This window comes from Dermacentor albipictus, chromosome 3 (genome assembly GCF_038994185.2).
Source record: "Dermacentor albipictus isolate Rhodes 1998 colony chromosome 3, USDA_Dalb.pri_finalv2, whole genome shotgun sequence".
Lineage (NCBI taxonomy): Eukaryota > Metazoa > Arthropoda > Arachnida > Ixodida > Ixodidae > Dermacentor > Dermacentor albipictus.
In genome coordinates, this window is record NC_091823.1 from 118,209,038 (window position 1) to 118,225,967 (window position 16,930).

The window sequence follows — 16,930 nt, forward strand, 5'->3', positions numbered from 1 at the left end:
ATAAAAGACCGTGTTGCGTACCGTCCTTCTGTGTCTTCGCAGGGGTACTTGCGATGCAACTTCAACTTCCTGGTTCCGTTCCTGCTCCAAGCCTCAAAAACATTTTGTCTGCGCGCCCACTCAGACAGCAACTGCCCACGTCACCGTAACTTCAGGATACCTAGGGTGCTGCGAATAAAACCACCACATTTCCTTATTGATATGCTATAACGTTTAGAAGCAGTAATGATACCAGCCCTGGCGACTCGGTGTCTTTGTCCATTGGGCTGCTAAATACTAGGACGTGGATTCAATTTCAGACCCCGGCGGTGGCATTCCCTTTGAGTCAGCATGAAAAGACAATCGAAAACCATGCTTTGGATCCACGTTAAAGACCACGGGGTGGACAAATTATTCTGAAGTCACCCACTGGAGCGTCTTTTTCAAGTCACTGTGCACTTTAGGGAAGTTAACCGCCATACTACAATTTCACAACATAAAAGCAGACGTAAAGAAAACACACTCGTATTTTTCCATCACGTTAAGGCAAACATCCTAAAAAAAGGAGAATTGTGAATTCATTCGAGTGGTCTAACTTTCTCGGTATTCAAGCGAATACGCGCAATGCGAGCATTCCGATTGTATATAATCTATCTCTCCTGGAACCGAGGGTCACACTAGCTCTACCCGGATGTTTGTCGAATTCTGACTACATTCAGAGCCCTTTGTGAGTGTTCCCTTGTACGTTCAGGTTCTGAAGCTTGTATCTGATATTTTTTTCATTTTTCGATTTGTTCAGACATACATCACCTGGGATGAAGGGCCTAAAGGCAGATGAACTCACTCTGACTTGGGTCTCTCCACCCATTCATTGCTCAGTAGCGGTGAGTGAGCAAGGTGTGTCGTTTTTCTCCTTGCGTTTAAAGCAATAGCAAAAAACACACAAGCGTATAACGAAAGAGGTATGAGCATCACCTTAGACACTTAAATAACAAGAAATGCAAAGAAAAAAAGTGGCATGTCACACAATGCACTCCCGTTCCTGCTCTACAGAAACGCACTCACGCGAGAAGTAGCCAGCAATATATTCGACGGAAAAAGTCGCAGTATCGACCGAGAGGCGAAGCATCAATTGCGATAGGAAATTGGTGGACATCTACACGAAGAAGGGATAGTAGTTTTATCGGCAGTATAAACTTGCAAACATTGGCATACTATACTCGCGAACAACTTTCTGTGGCTATGAAGGGAAAGCTACGGACACGTGGCTGCTGCACCTGTTTTACCACGCCAAGTATTCCGGCAGCCTTTAACAGTGCTTTTGTTTGCTCGGTGCAGACGCTGAATCAATGCAGCTTCCACGTGCGTCAGTTTCGCGTTTCACAAGACCCGGAAGAGAACAACCGCAAAATAAGTAAACCTTTACACTCGGTAGTATGCTCTGTCTTATTGAACTGTTGCTAATAAGGCGTTTATGTTTTCTCTTCCTCTGCCTGAAACAACGTGAATTAAAACGCGAGACTCTCAAAAGCGCTCTCGCTCGTGCGCGCTCTGCCTCCGTAGCTTTCTTTTCATAGCCATCGGAAGCTGTTCGCGAGTTTAACTAAACTAACAAGCATGGCTTCACGCAAGCACAAACAAACATGAACACATCTCACTCGATGACCGTGGAAACTCGCTGCCAAAACGCTGCAGTGAGGAAACGCCGCAGCAGCAGCGAGCGAATTAACTTGGAAAGTTCTGCCATTTCTATTCTAGCTGTACCCGCCATGGTTGCTCAGTGGCTATGGTGTTGGGCTGCTGAGCACGAGGTCGCGGGATCGAATCCCGGCCACGGCGGCCGCATTTCGATGGGGGCGGAATGCGAAAACACCCGTGTGCTTAGATTTAGGTGCACGTTAAAGAACCCCTGGTGGTCAAAATTTCCGGAGTCCTCCACTACGGCGTGCCTCATAATCAGAAAGTGGTTTTGGCACGTAAAACCCCAAATATTATTATTATTATTATTCTAGCTGTAGGGTTAGAGGCTTTCATGTATTGGCGTTTCTTGATCAAAGCTTTCGTCTCCTGCGATAGCTTACTGGTATCCTGTCTAACGGAGTTACCATGGACTTCTAGTGCACATTCCTTAATGATGAACACTAATGATTCAACACTAAGGTCATCGTCCTGAGTTAAAGCCGAATACCTGTTCTGTAGCTTGACTCGGAATTCCTCTATTTTCCCTCTTACCGCTAACTCATTCATCCGCTTTTTATGTACCAGTTTCTTCCATTGCCTCCTCAAGTGTAGGCTAATTCAAGTTCTTACCATCCTGTGGTCACTGCAGCGCACCTTGCCGAGTACGTCCACATGTTGTATGATGAAAGGGTTAGCTCAAAGTTTAAAGTCCATTTCATTTCTAGTCTCGCCGAGTCCATGCCTTCATAGAAGCTTGCGACTTGCTGGTCGTCATGACTGGATGTAGGAGCGTGGACTTGCACGACGTTCCATTTTTACCTCTTATTAAGTTTCACAACAAGACTTGCCACCCTCTCGTTAATGCTATAAAATTCCTGTATGTTAGCAGCTATATCCTTATTATTCAGGAATCCGACTCCTAGTTCTCGTCTCTCCGCTAAGCCCCGGTAGCACAGGACGTGCCCACTTTTTAGCACTGTATATGCTTCTTTTGTCCTCCTGACCTCACTGAGCCCTATTATATCCCATTTACTGCCCTCTAATTCGTGCAATAGCACTGCTGAACTCGCCTCACTTGATAACGTGCTAGCGTTAAACATTGCGATGTTCAGATTCCAATGGCGGCCTTTCCGGACCCATAGATTCTTAGCACCTTCTGCTGCGTCAACGGTCTGACCACCGCCGGGGTCGGTTGCTTCGCATCTGCTGGGGACTGAGGGCCGGGGTTTGATTGTTGTATTCAGTAACTTGTACTTACTAAATGAAATAAAGAAATTATAAATTAATGAAACTGAAAGTGGATGAATAAACTACTTGCTGCAGGTGGGGAACGATCCTACATCCGTCGCATTTCGCGTGCGATGCTCTACCAATTCAGCTACCGCCGTGCCGTCCTCCGATCCACTTTGTGGGGTACTTGTGTGTTACTATTATAACTAGCCCTGTGAATGCTAGCCAGCGCCGCCACTGATATATATATATATATATATATATATATATATATATATATATATATATATATATATATATATATATATATATACCCACACACATGATCACGTGTGGACCAATTGAGCGGGGAATAAATTCCTTAACACCAAGTCACGGGTGAAATTTTCAGCCCATATTTGAAGCACCGTGGTAATTCGGAACGCGACGTTTGCAGTCGGCCTGGGCAACGTGAGTCGGGCAAGCTTGTTCGCGCGAGTGAAGCCAATTGATGTAGAAGTGAGCTGGGAGGAGGCACTATATCGAGTTATAAGGAAGGCAGTGTCGAAGGTGAATGAGGTAAATATATAGTGGGTAAATATAGATTAAATATGCCGCGAAACAGTAAAACGTAGAACAAGAAATCTTGCAAGGCGATGTTAAAGTCTTCGGTGTCAGTACATAGCGACGAAAGGGTGGGGTGTCTTGGGGAATAATAGAGGTTAGGGGTCACTCCATTCGGCTTTGCAAGTTATAATACAGGTATTTAATTTCACAACATAAAGAAATGTGCTAAGGCCGTCGTCCCATCTATTAGGAACTTACTCGGAGACGGTATATTACACCACTGCCCATAGTAAAAATACGCCAATGACGCTCACCATTTCATGCACGCGCGAAAACAGTTCTCTTTTTTTGTTTAGTTTGAATCTACATAACGCATCTAGTAGGACAAGTGCCTCCATTTTCATTTATAGAAGGAATACAAGGAGTCTTGCCACGGCAGAAAACACGTGTTGGTCAAAAGACTGAAACATCCTTGTTGAGCCATAATCTAAAAAAAAGATATCTCTAATGCCTGCAGACAGAAAACTCGGTGGAACCAAACAATACACAATGCAATGCAAGGCAAACGCGGTGGATGCTTTCGTAGCTTTTAGAGCTTCCAGCTTCATAACTAACTAATGCGCAGAGGCGACTTGGTGCTGCTTTTCGCACAACGGTGGCGCGATCTAGATCGCCCGTAGCTTAACGTCTCGCGATGTCACGCATCGATGGTGCACGAGACGAGATCGACGAAGAAAACATGGGCTTTTGCCAGCATCAAACGAAAAGAGACTAAGATTGACCTTTCGCGTCCGTTCCGCTCGGACCAGTATATGCATCGTGGTGCCTGGTAAGCACACGCCTCCTCAGCAGGAACGCTAAGGTGCACGTTCGCAATGCTCCAGCCAGCAGCGGAGCAAGGCTCATGCCAGTGGGCTCTCTGGCAGACGCGAATGAGGGAACAGTGACGGAGCGTCCAACGGGTTTCGTCGTTCTTCAAGCCAAACGGACTGCACATCCCATAAGGCCTGACTTTCCACGCCATGCACGTTAAAGATCCCTAGGTTGTTGAAATTTCCGGAGTCCTTCACTACGGCGTGCCTCATAATCAGAAAGTGGTTTTGGCACGTAAAACCCCATAATTTATTTTTTTTCCACGCCATGGCACCGCAATTGCCGTCGATACCAGCGCAGCAAGACAGCACAAACGCGCCTCGAGGGTGCGCGTGACTGCTATTGCAACAACAAAGGCACTGAAATCCTACCTCGAGAATAGTGTCCCACGGAGGTTTCCCTTTGGCCACGTTGTAAATAGGTTCGAACCGGCTATCTTCCTTTTATTGTACTTGGATGCGCCAGATAAAACACTTGCGCGTTTTTACTACCTTGACAGCGCAATGTAGCGGCAGCAGCCTGACCCTATGCTCCTTCATAATTCAGAGAACAGTGCTTAGCTTTGTCTCCACGTGCTGCTACTGAAGTGAATTGTGCGTACACAGCACAATGTGTCCTAAGAAAAAACCCATAAGGGTCACTTGAAGCCTGTACATCGTCGCTTTTTACCGTCCAATTTCATTTTGCGAAACGTAAAATGAAGCTAGCCATCTATGCTGATATGCCGTTGATCTCTCTGCTTATTGTTATGTGTTTGACTTCAAGCGTTTTAGGTGAGTATAAATACTCTGTTATTGTGGGAAATCGCAAGAGTACACGGTACAAGTATATTAACCTGTTTGTATAATATTTATTCGCAAAGATTACCAACTCTTGGATAATAAGTCACAGCCTTTCTCGAATTCTTTTTAGTTTTATGGTGATAAGTTTGAGGAATCGCGGGCTATTGAGGTGCTGCGTGTATTTAGCAGAGCGGAGACAGAATCAGCGCGCGTCCAACTTTGCTTCCTGTCCTTTAAAAATGCTGGGCACGGTCGTCTACTCAAACGCAAGCAGTCAGTTAGGAGTAAGTCAGTAGCAATAACAATGCAGAGCGCTTGTATTTCCATCTATTACGCACGTTTCGCAAGGCCTTAAACATATGCCCAAACTGTACAAGTCTTCGAAAGTTGTATTTTGATACACAAAGCAAATAATATGGAGACCTGAGTCACCCGACGTCATACGTGTGCGTTTACATAGAGGTTCATGCAGAGGCACTATGACAGATGACTGGGTGCGAAGCTACAACTGCCTGCCTCACTGCTGGCGAAGAATGCGCCAACTCCGTAGCGGCACCGAGTTGCGCGCACGCGAGAGGAACGTCGCGCTTGACATGCCTCAGAAGGGAATTCCTGGAGCCATTTGTGCTGTTGAATGACGCGTATTGCACAGCGAGGCACTGCGGCTTCGAAGAACGAAGAAAAGTGCTGTGGACTGAGCGGCAGACCTTGTACAGCGCAGCTGGAACGCCAGCGTTTTTAGCCATTGTGCGCCGGTGCCATTCATGACGACGCGGACACCGTTGAGCAGGACAGACAAGCTGTCGAATGGCACAGAAACATGAGGCCCAGATGCAGCGCACGGACACAAATGTTTTCTGTTGTTTTTCTTTTGTTTTTGTTCTATAAACAAACACGTTCCTTGTTGTGTGCAACGTGTGGTACCATTTGGTAAGGAACTGCAAAAGGTACCTCCGGCAAGTTATGCAATTGACAGCGGCCATATATTGTCACTAAGCGAGTGAAGTGGCGGCGCTCAAAAAACGGGGCGCGTGTACCAGTTCTCTGTTCGTGAACCACATTATTATAGCTCTGAAGGATTCCTTCCTGTTAATTACATTCCGAAGAATTTAAGGAATTAATTCATCCCAGCGCTCTGTGTATTTGGTGTATGTTCGTGTATACTGTGATGCTATTTTTTCTTTCAGACAGTTTATTATAAATAGTTTATTATTAGACAGTGCTCATTTCCGACTATATGGTTCATGTACATTTTTTGCTCCTATTGATGCCGTCAGACTACGCAGCACAACGTTTCGTTTGTTAATTGTTATTTGATTATTTCGTCTAAGTTCCTGCGGTCAAAATAGCTCTTTTCTTCACCGTTCTACTGACCGCTATCTGGTTCCTGGCAACTTATTTTATTTGAAATTACTTAGTATTGCAACACCAGGAATCTAGATGACACAAACACAGCCCTTTATATTACACAAGGTGCAGCAGATCTGCCGTTCTGTGCCTTGTTAGTTTATTGCCTAATGTAGTACATATGCTAAAAAAGAAAAAAAGAAAGGAAACGGAGACACGATGAATTCCCATAACTAAATTTCGTTAATCCCTATTGTGAACTTCGTTTTTGTACGCCTCCGTTGATTGCCGTTTCCCTACTTTTCTTCCACCCATCTTGCAATTGCCCCTTTGTAATCTCTATTGCGGACATGTGTACTTTACCCTGCTCTCGCTGAACCCAAGGGCTTCAAGGAGGCCAGTGATTGTAAAATAGACAGCTGGGCCGATATCTTCCATCGTTACCCAGCTTTACCGGAGCGAGCACATGCTTCTTCTTCCTTTCTACATCTCGATTTATAACTGCGTGTTCTAAGGCATCCTGATCGCACTTCGAAAAGTAATGGGCTCCCCTTTCAGTTATCATAAATTGTTTCTTTCCTGATTTCGCTTTGCTTCTTAAGTAGCTAGTCAAGGCAGGTTTCTTTTACATTGCCGTCACCCATGAGATTATTTCAACCCTTGTGACTTTCCGCTTGACGTTTTTGTTGCTCTATTGCTCACCATACAAAATAAATACATGCTGGTAAGGTTCCTAGTTCCTTTCCTCCACTGTGAATCAATGTTATTGCTATGCAAATACCTGAACACTCTCCCAGCCCATTTACTTTCATCCATATTCGTCAGTCTTTCTTCATAATTAATTTTACTATGAGCTTCCCTCACTTCAAATCTTGTCCAGCCCATACCACCCTGTACAGCTTCATTCGTAGTCCTCCCGTGAGCGCCCAATGCGAGGCGTTCCACTGACCTTTGGTTGCCATCGAGTCCCGATTGTAACCCTGATTTCAAGCAAACAACCGAATTTCTAAGTGTAAGTTCTGAAACCATTACACCTTTCCAAATACCCTGGAGCACCTGTGCTTCATTATGGCTACATTTCTCTTCCCCTTTACTGTTGTTTTTTCCTGTGTTTCCATATATCTCTTGCCTTCATTTATTCCAGTGCCAAGGTATTCATATTCTTTTACGCAAGGTATTTCCTGGCCCTATATTTTCACTGTATGTTGGCTGTTTTCACTCGATACCACAGCACCTGATTTCTAACGCTCAATTTCAAGCCTAACTTATCGTCTTCTATTCAACAGAGATTAGCCAGATGTTGCATATCCCTTTGCTTGTTAGCAATCATCACGATGTCGTCCGCATAAAACAAACTTGGAAGCTGCTGCTGTACTATTCTACCCGCGATTTGTATGACAAATTAAGCCGGATATTACTTTCCTCTGGCGCCCTTTTACATCCTCACCTCACATCATAAACAGCAAGGGGATAAAGGGCACCTCTGCCTCAGTCCCTTCTTGATATCAACTTTCTCCTCGCTCCTCATCCTTTCTGATTCAGCGCAAACGTCATTTTCTAGGTAAATCTCTCTCGAAAGCTGTGTACAATCGTCGCCTAAGCCTTCCCCTTCCAGAATATCCCACAAAATGTTACGGTCTACGCTGTCATACGCTCCTATAATGTCTAAAAAGGCCACAAATAACAGTCTCCTTACTACGCTGGATATTTTAATACGCTGAGTAAGGACAAATACGTTGTCAGACAGACTCCTACCTTTTCTGAAGCCATCCTGAAGTTCTCATAAATGTCAATATTCTGTGCCCATGCATGCAGCACAGAATCGAGCTCTGAAGGATTCCTTCCTGTTAATTACATTCCGAAGAATTTAAGGAATTAATTCATCCCAGCGCTCTGTGTATTTGGTGTATGTTCGTGTATACGTTGCATACATCCACTCGAATTATTTCTCAGTTAATTTCAATTGATTTAATTTGATTGCGTGCTCTGCGAACCTGTATATTACCGATGCGATGGTCAACGGTCTATATTAGTGAATTCTATGTTTTCCCCCTTGACTTTATAAATTAAATTTATTCTTCTTTGTAGCCAACTGCCTGGTATTCGTCTATCTCTCAAACTTTTTTCTACTGCTCTCAACAGAGCTTCCCTACTTTTTGGACCTAGCCTAATAGGAACCTGGTCTAGCGCTGTATCTGTGCGCTTAGGAATTTTCTCTTCGGCTTTCTTCCAGTTGAAATTTGTCAGCACCAGCGCCTTTTCCATCTGGTTCTCTTTCATGCTTTTTTTTTCCTTTAATACAACCTCGTCATTGCCTTGGAAAGATTCGGCTGTTATTTTCGGATGTAAATTAATGCCGCGTTCCTTTCCAGTTCGTTTCCATCTTCGTCCAGGATATGTTGTTGTATTGTTCTGCACTTCCTGCCCAAGTGGCAGCGCTACCACTAGACAGAAGTGGTCACTGCTCTTCTTTCACGATGGCCTCCAAAATTACACGCGCTCGCAGGTTTTTGTCTGGCTGTTGCATTCGGCGTGCTCTGCAGCAAAAAATTCAATGCAGTAGGAGCAGCCGGGCTTCCCGTAGGTGCTTTTGACCGAGGGCTCCGTGGTGATGTCTGTGGTGGGCGGACGTGTTTTTCCGGGGCTCCGTCGCGGCGACGAAAACGTGTTTCTAGGGCATGCTTTGAGCGTGCTTGTGTTTGATTTGCTGATTTTTTTAGACTTTAAAGAATGATTGGCTAGCTTGCTTTCTCTCTCTCTCTCTCTCTTATTTAGGGGGGGGGGCGGTGCGTGGGTGTGTTTCGAGTATATTTGGCTTTGCAGGTTAGTCGAAGAGTCCTTTCGTGCCACGTGCTTCATCACGTGCAAGCGTGTGGGACGTTAAATCTTTATAATCTTTAAGTAGCATTTTGGAAGAACTATTTTGTGTACTACTCCTACTAAGAACCACGTCTACCTGTCGTCACATCGCACTGAAGGTGAAGGAAATAAACTTGTGCAAAGACAGGCGACATTCAAATAACGATAGCGGCGAACGTAGCCATCGGTCATCAAATTTGAAATCGCGCCTCAAGTGCGCTCATTATATATACATGACTTCTCCTACATTCGATACCAATCAGTGGTGATGGCGTACATATACTACAATGCACTTATATCTTTCTCGACGCCTGCACAATCAGATCACACACGCTAACATGCATGTATATTTCGGGACTCCGGAATAATTTTCATCACCAGAAGATCTTCACCGTGGCTCCAATGCACGGGGCATGGGCCTTTTATTTTTATTTTTTTCATTTCGTCTCGTCGAAACGTGGCTGCCGCGACCGGCATTTGATCCCGCAAGCTCGTGCATAGCACCACATACCAATAAAAAAGATAGTACACGCGTGGCGATACATATGAATGAAATATATAACCGGCAAACTTCTTTAGACACTTACATATTAAAAAAATTATTTACAGAGGTAAAAAGAAACAGAAAATTCAAGAGTAAGTATGCTAATGTGGTGGTGGTGGCGGCAGAAAAACTGTCGTAAATGTAAACTTGGAGATGCAATAAGCGAATTCAGATATGAAACGTTACTGAACTTGGAAAATGAAATCCCATTTGAAAGAAAAATCGTGGTACATAAAAACAGCGACCTGAAGCTGGAAGATAGATCAGGGTCTGCGAGAGCGCATAAACATAAGAGAAATTTTTTTGCATCAAGATGATGGAATCATGCGCAGCATGTACAAATACTGCAGGAAAGTATCATGACTGAATGCCAATGTATAAGTACAGCAACTTTTTGTGTCTACTTGAATGCGTGGTGTTAAGTACAGTAGGGGAAACTAGCGTTACTATTTGGTTCGGGAGGCAGAGCTTAATTCTGTAAGTCAGAGACGCCTCCGAGGGCAGCAACCAAACAACGGCAACAATCACCGCACGCAAACGTGTATTCAAACATGCAAAACGCAAGAACAAGGGCACAGGGCATGGGGGCGAGCTAAACCAAGCGTCCCTACACCGCGTTCGGAGCGACTACCACAGCCCACTCATAGTTTGGCTGGTGTTGCGTCGCTCGACGAAGTGTACGAGCGTAGACGGCAGGCGAGCTCTCGCAGACTCTGGTTGGTGGTCGGCTGGGTGTGGGAGCGTGTCTACTAGAGGTCCCCTCGTGCATTGGCGCTCGACCCGGTCCTTCCGACAGCGGTTGGCCTCCCGAACGATGACGTCCGACCCAAGCCAACGCGCCTTCCTTGCTCCTCTTGTCAGTTCCATCGGTCTTGCTGAGGTGGGTTTTCCCTTTCTTTGAGCTGCTTGAGTCAGGCGTGATTTCCCCCTCCGCTGAGCGTCCTTTTTAAGCGCTTGCTGATTCGTCGGTATCTTCATTTATAATTTTGCTGCGCCACGAGCGCAGGTGCAGCGAGATGTCGGCCTTGTTTTGAACCATGCAGGCGCCGCGGGACACGTGCTTGCATGTTTTCGACGCTACTTCGTCGTCGTCACTTTGCCGCTTCCCGACACCTAGGGCGCTATAACGTAAAGCTATTCCAAACTTTTCTATTCTAATTACGCAATCAGACCTCCGCGATTGGTCAAAAGCTTTTTTGACCCCCCCCCCCCCCCCCCAACTTCACCTGCCTTTCAAGCGACGTCATGAAAACCCCGATAGCTCCCCATCTGATATGACGTGTACACACTGATTATGCATCATTTGACCGAACAAAAAAAATAGATATTTCTCATTTGACGCCTTTTCACAATTAGCCCCCGGATATTGGTCAAAAGTTTTCGGGCTGCACCCACTTCACCTGCCTGTCACGCGACGTCACAAATTTGTGAGAAGTGGCCGCGTCAAAGGAACGTGCACGCGTTGAAGATGCATTATATGCCGAACAAAAGGGAATTTTGCGCTGTATAGCCACGGCCTCCCCGTTCCGAAAGAAATAAAAGATGGCTGCGTCCGATCGCTCAGGCACTGGGAACTCGCACCTGCCGGAGAGCATGGGTTTATTTCCATATAATAAAGCTTTTTGCGTGGCCGTGTAACATTTTCGAGCACTTTGGGCACGTTTACGACCTCCTACTGCCAACTCTTTGCCGAGCATTTGTTTTAGCGTCATTCTTAAACTTCCGTTGCATGCCGCAGCGATTTTCTACCAGCCATCGCAAGCTAAGTAAGGGAAAGTGGACCAATCGCAGACGCCGGCACCAGCCTCTTCATCCGGTTATCGACTTCCAGTGCAGTGACTCGGCCCCATCGAATCCCTCTCGACTTGAGCGTGCTCGTCGCCTCTTGTCAGCCAATTAGATAAGACGAGCCGCGCAGTGTAAGCAATGTTATTCGTTTTTCAAGCAAACAAAAGTGACCTGCTATGAACGAGGAGAGTGCTTGATTTGTCTGTTCAGATGACCCCGTGGGTGACCGCTCGGTGCTTGCGTCGGTGGTTACGCAAGTTTCACGTCAGAAGGTTGGAATAAAAAGATATTGGAATAGTTTTACGTTATAGGGCCCCTAGTTTGTTGCACGGTGTATGGTGGAAGATTGGTGGTGCAAGGGCAGGAAAAGAAACATGCACTGAAGCGAGCTTTGTATTCTTACTATAACTTTAGAAAATAAATTCTGGGGTTTCACGTGCCAGATCATGATCTGTTTATGTGCCACGCCCTATTGGGGGACTCAAGATTGATTTCGATCGCCTGAGGTGTTCTGAATTGCACCCAATGCACGATACACGACGCTACTTGCACTGCGCCATCACAGGATTCAGCTGCCGCGGCCTAGACCGAACTGGTAGCGTAGTACTCAGCAAGGCAAACAGTTGCAAATCACGCAATTTAGTCTATCAAAATTCAAGTATGTAGATAAAATAGAGGCAGTAAAAATCATGAGCCATTACACTATGTGACGGTAGATGACCAGCGAAGCTGTTGTGCACACGACACCGAGATGAGACAGAATTTTGAACAAATATACTAACAGATACTAACCTGGACTTCGCACCCGAAGTCCAGGTTGACAAGATCGACAGCCGACTAGCCCACCTCTGGGAAGTCAAGACGTCACTAAACGCAAGATGGAAAAAGCAAAGGCACAACCGAAAGCTTCGTATGTCGTATGTCGTATGTCGTATGTCGTATGTGGAAAGTGGTATGACATCTGCAACGCGGTCTATGGGCAGCTCCACAATGGCAGTACGTGGCGCCTCCTTCGTCACCTCTTGGGGGAAACGCAGAGCAAGTCTGCTCAGCAAGCAAACCTGCAACGCCTTTTCCACAAGGAACAGGCTACCACGAGTGATCACCAGCTCGTGACACGCCTGCTAGCCAAGTACTTCCCTCAACGGCCCGATGTTCAACACGGAGATTACACTGGAGAGACAAATGTGACACTCGATGAAGAATTTCACGAGTCAGAGATCCGCGCAGCTCTCCACGACCTTAATGCCAAATCAGCACCTGTCCCGACAAGGTTACGAACAAGACTCTAAGAAACCTCGATGATGCCTCGATAACCGCTCTTACGGCATACATCAACAAATGCTGGTGGGCAGGTTGCATCCCATAGGCGTGGAAACGCTCTAAAGCAGTCCTGATACCGAAGCCAGGCAAGCCGTCCAGCCTCGATCACTTGAGGCCCATTTCCCTCACATCCTGCGTTGGCAAGGTGATGGAGCACGCGTTCCTCTCCCGCATGAACCACCACCTCGAGGACACTGGAGCCTACCCACCCACTATGGTGGGCTTCCGGTCACACCTCTCCACTCAAGAACTGAGGTGAAACAGCGCGAAAAAGACGAGGACACAAGGAAACAAATACCACAGACAAGCGCTGACTGCCAACTGGAAGTTTATTTGAAAATCGCCGGACATTTATAGCTTTCATCAGCATAGGCATGCGCACATCATTCACAAAAACATCTGCAAATCATCATTTTAATCTTTCTTCCAAAAATGTTATTTCTTTTCCCGACAAGGCAAGAGAGGGAGTGCTCACACATTTATCGCCTTCCTTTCTTATATGAAAGGCCTCTATTATCTCCCTTTCCTTCTTGCTCTTTCCTTTCCCTATGAATTTAGTCTTTTCAAATAAGGGGGTGCATTGACACTTGTTACAGGAAACGACTGATAAGACGTCACCACTCAAGACGTCATGCTCCAGCTCTACCACCAGATTATCAATGACCCAACTAGTGGCAACCGGGCCATCCTCGGTCTAGATTTGGAAAAGGCATTTGACAATGTAGCACATGCAGCAATCCTGAGCCGCATAAACAAGCTCAACTTGGGTGAGCGAAGCTACAACTACGTCAGAGACTTCCTGTCGCGCCGCACAGTCACCCTCGCGGTCGGCAGCATGACATCCGATGAACATACACTAGGAAGCACCGGCACTCCTCAAGGATCGGTCATATCCCCGCTCCTTTTCAACCTCGTGATGCTGGGTCTCCCGGCCTACCTCGACCAGATCGATGGCCTCCATCACGCCTTGTACGCAGATGACATCACCCTGTGGGTCAACAAGGGCAGTGATGGTCAGATAGAATGCACCTTACAAGCAGCGGTCTCTGCAGTCGAAACCTACCTCCAAGACACAGGTCTCCGACTATCTCCACTGAAATCGGAGCTGCTCGTCTACCGCTCGCGCCGCCGGCCCAAGCCTACAGCCGAATCGCGCCAATGTGACGACATAATCCTCTATACGCAAGACGGCTCCTGCATTCCCCGAGTCCCGAAGATACGCATCCTAGGCATGCATATAACAGCGAACGGGTCAAACATAGAAGCTATTCGCAAAATCGAAGGCAAGGTTACAGCGGCTACCCGCCTGATCAAACGCATTACAAACAAGCACACGGACATGAAGGAGGACAGTGTCATGCGCCTCATACACTCTTTCGCAATCAGTCACATCACTTATGTGGCTGCCTTCCACAACTGGAATGTCACTGAAAGGGAGAAAATCAACACCCTTATACGCAAGACTTACAAGATCGCCCTTGGCCTACCGGAGTCCACAAGCACTGCTCGTCTGCTACAGCTGGGGGTATACAACACGCTTGAGGAAATTGTGGATGCGCAAAGAACCTCTCAACTCGAACGCATGTCTCTGACAGCCACGGGCCGCTACATCCTGCAGAAACTCGGCTTCAACTACCACGTCCAACACGGTCAGAAACAGGTCATTCCACCTGACCTCAGCGACACGCTGATTGTCGCCCCTATACCTCGAAACATGCACCCCGAATTTAATCGGGGCCGACGCCAGGCCCGTGCCAAGGCACTGCTGCGCTCCTTGGGTGGAAAGAGGACTACGCGCTTTGTAGACGCCGCAGAATACACACGAGAACACCGGTTCACGGCGGTAGTCGTAGACGTTAGCTCCCGGCTTACGCACGCGTGTAGTGTCACAACAGAATACCCCGAAACAGCAGAAGAGGTAGCAATTGCGCTTGCGCTTACCGACCCCCTCTGCGAGGTAGTTTTTAGCGACTCACAATCCGCAGTTCGCAACTACGCGTGGGGGCGCATTTCCTCCGAAGCTCTCCAGATACTAAGGAAAGCTGGTCGACAGCACTTCGATAACACCGCCATCATATGGTTTCCAGCGCACGTCGCCACCCCCACCGATGAGGGCCTCATTAACTTGAACGAGGTAGCACACCGCTCTGCGCGAGAACTGACCCGCCGCGCAGAATCGGAGACCGCCTCTTCGAGTTCAGAACTGCTGGCTCAAAACACGCGAGAACGCCTGGTCATGTACAATGACATCACCAAGCACTACCAGGTAGGCAGGCGGTTGTTGCCCCCACCTCACCCCATGCTGAAACGTCGCCAGGCACAATTGCAAACACAAACCTTCCCCAGTCCGGTGCGATTGCAGCACATTTTCCCCGCGCAATACCCGACTGCTCTTTGCAAATTATGTCAGGAGACTAGAGCGACGCTGTCACACATGTTGTGGGAGTGTCGGGTTACATCAGCTACAATGGCAGTAGTTCCGGAGGCTCTTGCGTCGAAGTGGGCCTCCGCTCTGCGCAGCTCCAACCTCAAGACACAAAAGTGGGCTGTCCAGCAAGCCCGAGAGGCGGCGACGAGGCAAGGCCTCGAAGTCCCCTCATTGGAGACCTGAGCCCGGGTCGTCAAATTTGCCGGATTCAGAATAAAGTTGTTTCCATCCATCCATCCATACTAACAGATTTAATGTCCTGATTGGTTGTCACTATGAAGATAGGTGCGCACACACATTCTCGTATCGCCTCTGTGGTTAAATGCATAAGCACTTCTATGCCTACCCAACGAGAAATTTTTCCGTCACATAAGACAATCAATGGCTCATGCCCCCGTAAGCAAGCAAAAAAATTATCTGCCTAAGAGTCTACTGATCTTGAAAATGGTGCCTGTTGATAACTAATCTGCTGAAGATGCATATCCAAGTGATGAGACGTATAACCTTTTGCACAGAAGGAATCGATTTTGCATCAAATTCGGGAGCTGAGATTTTTTGCAAACGCAGATTTGTTCACGGGCACGAAAAATACACAGAACCCTAGCCACAAACAGCTTCGTTGTAAAATTATCAGTTCTGTCAATGTAACATCACCCTTTCAGGAAGGGGATGATTACCTAATCGTTATCCGCCATCATTGCGGCCAAGTGACGGCCCTGAACGTGGTTCTTTTAAATGATGTCATGATTATATATTTCCGTGTATATTCCATTTTCTTTTATTTTTTTTTCAGAGGCATGCAAACTCAGGAAATGCCATACAACTGGCTATGGATGCGTTCCGTTCAACCAGTGCCCTCCACAGTATTGGGCGCCTCGCTATGGCTGCGGGTGTGGCTCTGTTTGCTGCAACCTAGGTAGGATGCATCAATATTTTGCTAATATCTAACACGCCAGGTATATTCTGTCCGCTGAGTTTGTCGCACGTAGTACATTTTACCTGTGCACTTTAAGAAAACAAATGTCGGAGTGGGTTACGAGGTCCTTCGTCACTACTTGACTTAGATCATTCATATGACAGTCAATGATATTACACGCGCATCCAGATATTCCGTTGCCGTTGGCTGGGGCGACGGCGGCGACTATCACACAACGATTGTAGCGACGCCATTGCGCCAAATGTGGAGTTGTGCTGCTGGCAACTATTATTCACTGAAATCGTCTGACTGCACCAGTGAAACCTAGGCTCGCGAACCAATACCGCCACAGCGCTGCATTTCTCCGCTCTTGCGTAGGCCTCGCATTCCATTCCGCCTCGCCACTTATCTACCCTCTTTAGACAATACCTCCACTCGTTTGCCTCGTCATTGACACTGCTTCTACCATACACCCTCCCCCAGGTTATGTTACCCCTCCCCCTCCTGTATTCTTCGAACACTTCTGAAAATTAATGTTCTTCAATGAAGCATTTGCATCGTAGTATCAATTTAATTAAAAATGCATTCACAAAAACAGAGAAAGCTACCCAAGTAGTTTTTAATGTTTTAACGCG

At 46.8% G+C, this 16,930-nt stretch overlaps 1 protein-coding gene and 1 long non-coding RNA gene across 3 annotated transcripts in view; one reads left to right on the forward strand and one right to left on the reverse strand.

Annotated features, from left to right (window-relative positions):
* Positions 1-4,741, reverse strand: part of LOC135897708 (uncharacterized) — a 29,288-nt gene extending 24,547 nt beyond the window's left edge. The window contains exons 1-2 of the long non-coding RNA XR_010563118.1: positions 4,680-4,741; positions 22-168 (exon numbers count right to left, since the gene is read on the reverse strand). This is a non-coding gene — a long non-coding RNA (uncharacterized lncRNA). The remainder of the gene's footprint in view (positions 1-21; positions 169-4,679) is intronic.
* Positions 4,742-4,863: 122 nt separating this feature from the next.
* LOC135915606 (uncharacterized) overlaps positions 4,864-16,930 on the forward strand; it is a 54,660-nt gene continuing 42,593 nt past the window's right edge. For both annotated transcript variants that reach the window (XR_011512874.1, XM_070535969.1), the window contains exons 1-2: positions 4,864-5,081; positions 16,173-16,295. Coding sequence is in view for 1 of the 2 variants with exons in the window: in XM_070535969.1 (XP_070392070.1) it covers positions 5,006-5,081; positions 16,173-16,295 (199 nt within the window). In the remaining variant the exon portion in view is untranslated. The remainder of the gene's footprint in view (positions 5,082-16,172; positions 16,296-16,930) is intronic.